The sequence below is a fragment of the Daldinia vernicosa genome (genome assembly GCF_022497035.1).
Source record: "Daldinia vernicosa strain CBS 139.73 unplaced genomic scaffold F5Y00scaffold_61, whole genome shotgun sequence".
NCBI lineage: Eukaryota > Fungi > Ascomycota > Sordariomycetes > Xylariales > Hypoxylaceae > Daldinia > Daldinia vernicosa.
Window position 1 is genome coordinate 27,531 of NW_025953977.1, and position 11,557 is coordinate 39,087.

General features: G+C 47.5%; 1 protein-coding gene across 1 annotated transcript; it reads left to right on the forward strand.

The window, feature by feature from the left end:
- The first annotated feature begins 428 nt into the window (after positions 1-428).
- On the forward strand, positions 429-5,487 carry F5Y00DRAFT_247041 (uncharacterized protein). The gene is made up of 3 exons (XM_048009238.1): positions 429-3,295; positions 3,349-3,930; positions 3,991-5,487. The coding sequence occupies exons 1-3, from the start codon at positions 692-694 to the stop codon at positions 4,912-4,914; spliced, it is 4,110 nt and encodes a 1,369-aa protein (XP_047861041.1). The 5' UTR covers positions 429-691; the 3' UTR covers positions 4,915-5,487.
- The last annotated feature ends 6,070 nt before the right edge of the window (positions 5,488-11,557 follow it).

The window sequence follows — 11,557 nt, forward strand, 5'->3', positions numbered from 1 at the left end:
TTCGAGAAGAAAGCATACTGCGTTACACTAAAAGCCCATGTGACTTACAAAAAGGTATTGGAAAAGAGATTGGCGGTTGGCGGTATTGACCGAAGAAGATCAAAAAGGGAAACTAAAGGGTCTTACTATGCGACAATGAACCGTATCCAGTGACTTCCATTGGGTGCGAATCTGTATGGAAGTGACCCCCTCAACTCCCTTCAATGCTTTTTAAACTTAATACAGACATGTACAATAATACACTAAGGTAACAATTCCCCCTATCGAGTTCGTTGTGGGGAAATAAGGTATAAAAGGTACATGACCCTACATAGTAATGACCCTAATGACGTTTGTGGAACCTCCCTGCACCTCGTAAAAGGAAAAGCCCAACCCCCAGGAGCCGCCCAATTGTGATCTATTTCTAGACGTAAAACTTAGTTGTAAAACTTAGTTCGAATTGCCGGCGGCGTCACCTGCAACCCACATACCACATCCCTCATCCCTAACCACATACACTCACTACCTAATCACATACCTAACATTATCATCGCCTGACCGACACTATTCTCGTCATCTCCCTCACAATCTTCCTAACTAGTCTCCCACTTATCCAATTTTTGCAGGTCTCGCTTTGCTATGCTAAAACCATGCGGCGCAGATAATTCGTGGAGCAATAGTTCATAAGACCAACTTAGCTTCGCTTTGTATTATGTCGACCGCCTCGAGGACATCGTTCCAACGGCTCGACCGCCGCATAAGCAGCTTACAGAATAGCGAGAGACGGAGTCGTGCCGATTCTTTAGCTAGGCAATTAGCCGTAAGCCATGACGATTCCTACACTTACGCCCTTCGGGTCGCCTATCTTCATTATCTCCTCCAGCCCAAGACCAAACGAAAGCAATGGGTTCCCGCACCGAAACCACCCCCGCGGACTCATACGTCCAACATTGCCGATTTAGTTAAGGAGTTCGTTCCGGGGAATTCTAGTGGCGTTAAACTCCCCCATGGATTTCGAACTCCGCTAGAAAAGAGGCTAGAACGTGTTATCATGGGTGCTGAAAGAATACCTGGCTATAACGATGCTGCTGTCAAAAAAACGTTTGCGCAAGCGTACACGGCTTTTACCGAGCAGGCCTTTCGAAAGAATATCGACAAGGAGCGCAAGGTCGAGCCGTTAGTGCTAATTTTCTATTCGGCTGCTACCAAGGCCTGTAATCTTGGCCACGAGCCGGGCGACGATTCCTGGAAGCTTCTTGTCGACAGGCACCTCGCGCTTTTCATAAGACTTCTATCTAGCATCTTACGTGATCAGGGGCACGAGCGCGATAAAGCAGATCTCCTGGACAGGTTAAACACCCTTGAAAAGAAGCTCTTGACCAACGATCAGAACCTCTTCATTGACACAGGCCAGAATTCCGGAAATACGATTGAAGTGGTAGTGCCACTTAGTTACGATATTAAGGATATGCCCATGGTCCAATCCGTTGCTAAGATTTTTGGTCTCTCCCATTCTGACGTCCAGGGCCACATTGATGCCCAGCGGCAAAACTGGACCGAAGAAGCGGCCCTGAGAGATCTCAAGGCATACCAGCATCGGCTGAACTCCAACATGAGTGGTACCCTGGGAGGTCAAGACTTTAACACCGCTGAAGCGTACCAAGAGTGGAAGAAGGCGGAGGCGCCCTTCCTCTCGCAGATGATGTTGGAAATCTTCACAGCTCGCCCAGAGCTAGCTCGAAGATCCACCGCTATCAGCCCGATTGATAAACCATTACCTGGAAGCCCCTCAGTATATTCAGAAGATAGGTCATATCCAGAACAAGGAATAGCGAATAGGGTGTCCATGTACGGGATGGACAACATTCTCAACCTTGGATCTATGTCGCTTGATGACACTGGCAGTATCAGAGCTGTCGACGACGCAAATTACACTTTCATCCCTCCTGAGCCTCGCGAATTCTTCAAGGTCATTGCAAAATACGCCCTTGAGTATGATGCTATGCACAATGGGGAGGCCGAAGAATCTAGTTTGTTCTCAAAGCAGTCAATAGATCTCCTTACAGAGCTGTGTGTCCGCTGGCGGATCCCTCAGGTCACCCGCCTAGTCGTCTTCCTAGAAGTAGCAGCCCGCAGGTTCACCGATACAATGTTCACCGTAATTGATCTGGATAATGCTTTTGAGTTGGTGAAGATTCCGGCGCCAGAAGTCAAGAAGCCTCCCCACATCTATCTCTATCATGAGACCCTAGCGACCATAGAGCGGAGCAAGTGGACTGTTGCAGATTACACTGTGTATCAGCAGACACTACAAGCAGTAAATGATGCTCTCCTTCGCGATCTCTACGATACTTTAATGCATTGCTACGAACCAAAACCTCCCTCGGTTGGTCCGGCGCTTCACGTGCTACAAAATCATATTTTTAACGACCCCGACTTCTCGCGGAAAGAAGAAGACGCACAGGATTTCGCTCGCCTACTGCAGTCTGGCCTACAAGAACAAGCTGCAGTCGTCTATCGTGGTTTTCTCGACGCTGAGGTTCCCCGTAGTCAACAGGACTGGAACTTTAGCCATGTAGTCGAACTCGGCAAGTCGGTTGTGAAGCTTTGCGAGAGGATTCAAAAGCGTTACAAGAAAAACCCAGAGATTCTAGGCGTGAACCCGTTAACCGTACTTGTGGAGACGATGTTTCCCAATTTCGAAGACGATGCCCATGATTTGATAAGGAGGATCGTGCAGGTCGCGCAAGACCGGGGAGAAGAGTTACCTCTCGAAGATGGTTTCGATTTGTACAAGGAACTTGTGGAGATTCGGCGCATTCATAGATCCTCTCTCCCTAGTCGAGCTTTTACTTTTGACGTTGAAGAGTTGTTGGTTGACTTTGTCTGGCGTTGGATCCAGAACGCGGAAGCCCGAGCGGAACAGTTCGTTGAGGAAGCCATCAAGCAAGATCCATTCCAAGTACGAGGTCACGGACCCGATCACATTTCATTAGACTCCGAACGCCACAGCCATTCAATAATCGATATGTTCCAGCTATTTCACCAGACCGCTGATCAGGTTTTCAAATTAGAGTGGGATAACGACGTCCACCATGCTCGGTTCATGACCGCGCTATCGAAGATTTTTGCCAACAGCATTGCTCGGTACTGCGAGATCGTAGATCAGAAGTTTATAAAGGAGATGGACACGCCGAGACCAAACGAGAAAGAGGCGGCAGCAGCATCGCAAACGACGCAAGGAAGGTTCATGCAATACGCCAAGGATGCCTGGAATACTAAAGAGAAAGTCGAACCGTTTCAATTTTATCCAGAGGTATGATCAATGCCGACTGTACTATTTCAACTGGATACTAACATACCCTCTAGTCCCTGGTAAAACTCAACAATGTCGAATGGGCTATGCAAGAGCTGGATAAGCTCGAAAAGTCCATGAATGTGGATGCCTGTGCTGACATACTAGCAAAGGTTGATGGACCTAGGAAACAGGTCAGGAGGCCGGCTAAGTACGTCTTTACTATTAAGATTGTCGAAGCAGAGGAAATCAAAGCGTGTGATCCGAACGGGACAAGCGATCCGTATGTGGTACTTGTAGACGAGTACCAAAAGCGTTTACACAAAACGCGAATTGTTATGAGGTCTCTCAATCCCCGTTGGGACGAGTCGGTCGACGTAACAGTCTCCGGCCCTCTTAACATCGTGGCTACGATCTGGGATTACGATACTTTCGGCGACCACGATTTTGTAGGTAGAACCTCGCTGAAACTCGACCCGATACATTTCAGCGATTACCTTCCTAGAGAATTCTGGCTTGACCTCGACACCCAAGGGAGGATACTTTTAAGAGTAAGCATGGAAGGAGAACGAGATGACATACAGTTCTACTTTGGCAAAGCATTCCGACACCTGAAGAGGACGGAGCGTGATATGGTCCGTAAAATTACAGACAAGGTAGATTCTTCCCCAATTCCGAAATCACTTGGACAAATAGCTAACTAAATTCGCATAAAGCTCACACGGCATATCAACGCATCACTATCTTACGAAGCCTTGCGAAACCTCCTTGGGCGCAATCTCGCCTCGCAAGTCAATTCATTCTTTAAACGATCGTCCACGATGCCGCAAATCACAAATACCGAAATCGAAAACGCGTTACAGTCTCTTTTTACGTATTTTAACGAAAACTTTGCTACTATGAAAGAGACGTTGACGGAGGCAACCATGGTTGCGGTTATGACCCGTCTGTGGAAAGAAGTGCTCATGGCCATCGAAGCCCTCCTCGTGCCGCCGCTTTCGGATAAGCCGTCTAATCAACGGCCGCTTACCCAGCGCGAGCTCGATGTTGTCTACAAGTGGCTTGAACTCCTGTTCGATTTCTTCAACGCGCGAGACGAAGATGGCGAAGTCCTTGGCGTTCCCGCCGAAGTCCTTAGATCGCCTAAGTATCACGAGCTCGCCTCACTTAACTTCTTCTATTTCGATTCTACCGAAAATCTGATCCGTACGTCAGAACGTATGGCCGCGGCTACCGCCCAACGTCAGCAGCAGCAGCTTCAGGGGCAGATGAGCTCCAATCGTCTCTCTGCGCCAGCGTCGTTAGGCGTATCGCTTAGCCCTTCCCAAAGCGGCCCGGCTTTCGCGAGCATGGGAACTATCCGCAGGGGTAAAAGTATCATGATGAGCCGGAACCTTGGTACCATGCGCCGGGCCAAAGAAGAAAAACGGAAGGAAGCCCAGGCTGACCCATCCGATGACATGATCCTTCGGATCTTGCGCATGCGACCCGAGGCGGCTGGATACCTCAAGGAGAGACACCGTCAAAAGGAGCGAATGGCTGCCGCAGCGGCTGCTGCCATGATAGTGAAGCAGAGCGTTACCCAAGGCTGGAACTCGACCGGTGGCGGCTTCGGTCGGGGTGGTGTTCCGCGACGTTAGTCTTACATTCTAGAGGATCAGGTCGAATCAGACGTCGAGCAGAGAAAGAAGTTGTGTGGGGTTGAAGAGCTCGGTCTCTAAGGACGTCAGCGGAAGGACGTCAGCGGTAGGACAAGGAGAGACGGTATGATGGGTTAGACTGACGTATTTGGGGGCCCGGAGAGCTTAATATTCAAATGCTTTCTAATAACCTTAAAAGGTACCGCCCCAAATACGTCTTCGTAGCATTTTGTCTTTATCTACAGACGAGTGGAAGTGTAAGGCGTTATTAGGCAATAAGTTCAGCGGCATTGGCATTCGACTAGATACCCTCACGAAGCAAGCTTTGGAGGTTTCACGGGCGCTTGAATTGTCTTTTTATTTCGCTTTGTACCAGGAGCGGTAATCCTCAGCGGTGTCTTCGATTTGCCATTTTGTTCTTGTTTTTTTTCTTCTTCTTCGTCTTCTTTTTTATCTTATCACACGGCAACCGCCGAGAATCTAATGTTATGTAGCTACATAGCACACCAGAATGAAGCTGTCCAAGTAACACGAAGTGACGACGATTAATGAATGAAGCAATGATAAAAATCCCATATATACGGCCCCGGTCCAACGAAACGTGTTGTTGTTGTTGTTGTCATACTCACGTAGGTTTCCTACCCACGAGACTCGGACCAAATGCAAGTAGATATTAACCGTACGTGGTTCCGGGGGCGGCTCACATTGGCTCTTGGGATGTGATGGTGATATTGGGGAAACACAAAAAAAAGGCTTTGCTGTTCCTGCGCCCCAACTACGACCGATCTTTATCGCGCGTCGCTGCTGTTTTGAGGCGGACTGGCCGTGAAGATCGTTCTAATATATGACATGTAATTAAGGTAGTTGACTACTCGCGCGCAGATCGCTGCGATCGGCTAGAGCACCACCATGTGGTGTATTATATGACACCATTTTACATTTTACCTACCCTATCAAACAAGTCGGCTAGGCGAACAGGACACTGCGAATGGCTTCCTTTTTTTTTTCGCCTTCTCGGCGCTCGTTATGTTCATTTTTTTTTTCGCTATTTTCACGGATGATCATGTCGTCGGCAACATACGACACACGTATCGTATAACACCAATACGTGATTCAGATTATCAACTAGTAATAGCAGTAACTAGCATTTTATATTTTTGCCCGTAGTGATTTCACTATGTACCAGACTGCGAAAGTAAGGAACGAAATAACATAATCCAACATTCAGTGCGGAACCCCCAGCTCACCAAGGGTATTTATTTTATCTCGCGCCGTCGCGGTGTAGCTATCTACATAGCTACCTCCTAGCCTGTCTTCTTGTGCGATGGTTGGGCAAACCAAGGTCCATCACATGAGCATTTTTGAAACTTCTGGGTGGATGAGTTGGGAGGGAGCCCGTCGGCGATCTTCACCCACTCGGTGGTTCTGCGCTGGACCATGTTTGGAAAACAAAAAAAATAATCGGGAAAAGGGCGTATTAAAAACGAAGAAAAATAAAATAAAACAACATAAAATAAAATAACTGGTGCTTGGGCAGTAATAGTATGTAATAATCGTCTAACCCCGGAATTTCCCAAATTTTCGCGCCCACCTTCTCCCCGCCCTTGCTGTCCCCCAGGCCCTGAGATTCGCTCGTGCGTCCTGCTAAGTGTTGGGTTGGGTACCTACCTAGTATTCCCACGCAAGGCATTTGTAGATTAGCAGCAGATTGGGGGAAGGGAAGGGAAGGGGGTCCGTGGCCGATCTTCTCAAGCTGAAACACAGATTTTGACAGTTCAGATGAGGATGTGACGGTACCCCGTGGGCATATCTTATTCCCGGACAGTACTTGATTCCCGGAGAATAGTCATATTTGGTCCTTTGGTGGTGTTGGGCCAGACTACGAACAAGCCGCAACACCTAGTTAGTAGGTATGTAGGTATTTAATACGATATTAATCAACATCGACATTATCTTCCAGATTATGATAATACGCGGGAATGGGGTTGATCCTTTTGCTGGTTGCGTTAGGAATAGGTAATGAAGTTATTATCTTTGACCTAGATCCGTGCCGCGTACACCTCATTTTATCTTGTTAAGTGCTTACTCGGTTTTTCTGTGGTTAACAGACCTGGTTTTTGGGACTTAGCTTAGGTTAGCTGCTTTGAGGTATTCTTTACGGCCATGTTCCGAAAGGGATGCGATAATCCCAATCAAATTATAGCTCGGCGATATGATTAATTCAGCGCTAATTCAGCGCTATGCCCCCCGTATATTCGAGATTCCGCCGCGGCCGGGATGGCTCCCGGCTTTGCAAGAAATTGAGAGACTAGGATACGGAAATTTTCCGTTACACTACCGGCCGTGTCGGAACTGTCAAAATGCTGTACGCGTATACATAAATGGCAAGCAATTTAGAAGTCTCGCGTAGTGACATAGTGTAGTGTATATATGGGCGGAGTCTTCAGATCTAGCGGTGTCGGATTGCGTGATAACCTCGCTTGGACCGATAGGCTAGACGGCTAGACTACAAGTGCAATATATCGAAACTAACAGTTAAACGGCGTGATTAATAGATCTTGAGAACCCTCGGTACTGGTTTGATAGTCAGCATAGATCCACCCGAGGAATATTCCGTAGACGAACCCGGATCTTAAAGTGTAAATCCTGACCCTTCATTTCTATGATAAGACGGTATGTGCAAATTGCAAATTGTACAAATACCAACTAGGTATCTGACCGTGATCTTAACGAATGAGATCCACGATTCGAAACGCTAGCGTATGTAATTTCACCTCGACTTTGTTCGCGTGCTCGGGCTGTCGGGGCGTAGCCAGCCAGCCCAGCCAGCTAGCTATGCAGCCTAGGCCTTACTTACAGAGGAGCTGAAGGAAACTGAGGGACCGCGGGAATCAACCTCTTTAGCTCACCTTAGTACCATCCCGTGGATAATACCTACCCCCTCTGCCCCTCTAGCCGGGCGCTATTCCACGCTCGGCGAGGCTCAGCGAGAGATAACCGGAACGACTAAACATAGAACGGTGACCAACGTAAAATGAAGAGAAATATCTGTAGCCTAAGTGGAAACCTCCGGCCACTCCTTTCAGCAGCTAAGCGCTTGACGGTTCCTTTGTGGGGTTTTGACATACGGAAGACGAAAAAGGGTCTTTTTGCTGTCCCTATGAATAAGGATCGTGGCGACCAAACGACCCATCGCCTATCAGGGCTCCATTTTGCACCTACATGCTCATAAAAAATTAGAGAACAAAAAAAAAAAAGAAAAAAAAAAAAAAAAAAAGAGCTGGAAGAAACCAAAAAAGGACAAAATACGGGTGACAGTCCGCAGTGATCCCTGGATTATCGCGTGTCCCGTTTCTCGAATCCGGCGCTACGCTCCAATAGCCCTACGAATCCGGGCCATTTGTCATCTCATCAAGAGCCGATGATCCGGGTTTCCTATATGATTCGTTTTCGAAGTCAGGGAAATCGGGGCAGTTTCGCGCATGGAACAGCATTTGATTGCCTCGTGTGTTTCGAAAGCCAAGACCTGGCATAGAGCGGGCAGAGACCCTGGGATGATTCCCTGTTGGGTCGGGCTGGGTGCACATGCAGATGTGCAGATGCTGTGACGTCACTCGACATATTATCTGATGGATATGGGGGGGTAAGGGGTAGGGGTAGGGGGAGGAGGGAAGGAGGGGGGGGAAAGCGATAGCAACCTCGATAGGGAGTTTTCTCCAGTTCTCTCAGATTTCTTAGCCGATTCCGTGCTAATTGCTAGCCTGCTTAATAAAAATTGCGACTCAAGTTAATTTTAAATGAAGCATTTCGCAAGATATCGGTGACGATAAGTTGCCAATAGATGGTGGTGAAGTGCCCACCATCCGTCCACCCCCTTGCTGATCATCGCTGGGGCGAAAAGAGCAAAAGAAGGCTAGGTGTTTGATCGAAAAGAGTCGGGGGGGTCTGGTTTGCCACATCTGAATGAGAGTGTAAGCTTTGTGCTTTAGGTGTTTGTAAAACTGCAAAACTGCAAAAACTGCAAAACTGCAAAACCGCAAAACCTCAGGGCAGCACAAGGCTACAGGGTTCTTGTATGGTAAACAACTAAACAGCATGTCTAGCGAAATAGGAAAGTATGTGCTCCTCATCAGATTTGTAACGAATTTGTTTGTATGCCGTACAGCAGAGCGACGCCGACGGAAGAAACGCACAAATAGGAATGGCTTTCTAGGGTCCAGCCACTCCCGACAGATGGAGAGGGGAGATGGGCCGCGATCTCTTGACCCATTTTGCCCATCTGCTACGCACGAAGTCCACGTACCAATCCGGTGGAGACTCGGCTCGTTGTGCGGCAAGGTTTAGAACCAATCCACGAAGCCGTACACAATATCCAATACATCGTTACTTAGATAGCGGATATCGAATACGGTGTGGTAAGACAGCAGACGGGACGACAATTCCTTTTGACTGCCCAGGTAGAAATCCAGTCGGAGTGGCCAACGGGCCAGCAGCTAAGAGGTATGGAGCATCCAACCCTACTACATACTGCGTGTGTGCGTGCGCGTGTGTGTATGTAGAAGTGCAAGCAGCGAGCAGCAAGCACAATGCAGGCAAGCCAAGTCAAGTAGCCACCTTGAGTACAAAATATGCGACTTTAGCAGCAGCAGCAGCAGCAGCAACAAGCTTAGGTATTCCCCCATTGGTCTAAACTATCAAATGTAGGTATCAAACTTGCAAAACCCGAGTGATAGTGGCTGCCACGCCGGAGCCGAGTGCGAGGCTCGAAGGAATTGAAGCCATGGGAAACTTTTATGATGCTTTTGTGAGAAATGATTGATCGATTAGGTACACTCACTTACAAGATTGTCTAGAATTCCAAAATTGGTCGAATGCTCAGTAGCACATGACGTCAGTATCACTGCTCACTCAGCTTTGAGGAACTTGTAACCGAGTGGATAGGTAACTAACCTAGTATATAAGAGCCTTGATAAATATTTTAGTATAATGCACCCAAGTTCGCTGGATAGGAATACGACACACAAGACGGGGCGCGTCAGCTCATTGCCGTCTCGAGCCTCACTAGAATTTTCCCCCGAGAGACGGACTGTCTCGCATCTAGGTGAGTTGGGTAAGTTTGGGTAAACCCATCTGAGTGGAACGTTTACTGCCGCCCGCGGACTTTGCAAGCTTAAACCTTGTCGAGTCGCCCTTGAAGACTCGTGGATGTGGATGTGGGAAATACATGTTGTGGAATAGTTACCTAGGTAAGTGGTAAGCATTTGTTTAAGCTGGTTTACGTAGTAGTTCTTTTAGTTACTATTTCCAGTACAATACCTATTTCGTGGTCGATTATACTTAAACAGGTAGCCATGTTGAATAGTAGTCGCATGGCAATGGCGTTACCTACCCCTCCTCACAAACGTTCTGCATCTGCCTCCAAATATGTACCTATGCGAGATGGATTCTTGTTACACGGAGGTATTTATTAAAGTACATCAGGTGTATATAGCTGTGGTATCACAAGAAGGCATGTCCTCCCTCGGCGCTAAGTACCGTACTATCGCGAGGTAGGCGCAGAAGTACTTATATACTACCTCTTATGTACATGTGTGTAGGTAGAATGTACCCACATAGCGACATGGGCGGCCAACCCAACAGTTCGTATTAAATTTGTCCATGCGGAGGCGAATAATCTGGTCTGCTACATATCTGGTCGACTATCTGGTCGACTTGGAGGGTCAAGAGGTCAGCCTGCTTTCTCCCCATACCTTAGATCTGATAACGTATCTATGTAATGTCGAGAATATTGAAAATGTTCCTCAAAAAATAGATGCCATACATTAGATACATTTATAGATCGCGCTTATACAGTTATGTCCATGTTCCCTGTAGAGGCTATTTAGTGTTAGTGCCACATGTACCTCCTTACGTACTTAGGTACATACATATATGGCTTAAAGTACATCCTATTCGGCATCCACATAAGTACGGTGTGGATATCGGGGGACCCTTCTTTCTCCCAACGTCTAAATTTGGACAATGGGAAGGCATATCCTTTCACAAAGATATAAAAAACGAATATTATTTACGAAGGCAAAAAATCATTATACAAAAATATAAAAACAAAAGAGAAAAAAGGTTAGTATATACCTATTATAACTAGGTTAATAGTGCCCGAATCTACGTGCGAATATACATACAGTTACAACTTTAACCCAACTCCCACATCAAATCTTCCCAGGTCTCTTTCTGCGTGGCTGGTTCGACCCGGCTATTTCCTTCCTCCCCAAGCCGTACCCCCTCAGGTGGTAGCGACCGTTAGCGACCGGTAACAACCAGTCAAAAAAGGGCAAGACTAAGGGCAAGGACTGGCTAGCACCATTATGTAGTGTGGCCCGTAAGCCAGCCAGCCAGCCAGCCAGCCCAGCCTATACCTGTCCATAGCACATAGCACATAGCCCATAGCCCATAGCCTAGCCCATAGGTAGGCACTTTTTTCTTGCCCTTCCCTTGTCCTCTTGCTCTCTTGCCCTCTCGCCCTCTCATCCTTCAGCAACCCCCGACCCCATCGTCCCCGCCTAAATCTTCTCTTTCCCTTATTGTATTGTATCTTCTTTTTTACCAGGGTTCTAATTGGAAAAGCTAAAGACGGCCCACCCGT

Excerpts from the sequence above, each read along its gene's own strand:
- F5Y00DRAFT_247041 (XM_048009238.1), top strand. The coding sequence starts at position 692 with ATGTCGACCGCCTCGAGGACATCGTTCCAACGGCTCGACCGCCGCATA. Across the intron at positions 3,296-3,348 it reads CGTTTCAATTTTATCCAGAG|TCCCTGGTAAAACTCAACAA; the intron begins GTATGATCAATG and ends CATACCCTCTAG. Across the intron at positions 3,931-3,990 it reads TCCGTAAAATTACAGACAAG|CTCACACGGCATATCAACGC; the intron begins GTAGATTCTTCC and ends ATTCGCATAAAG.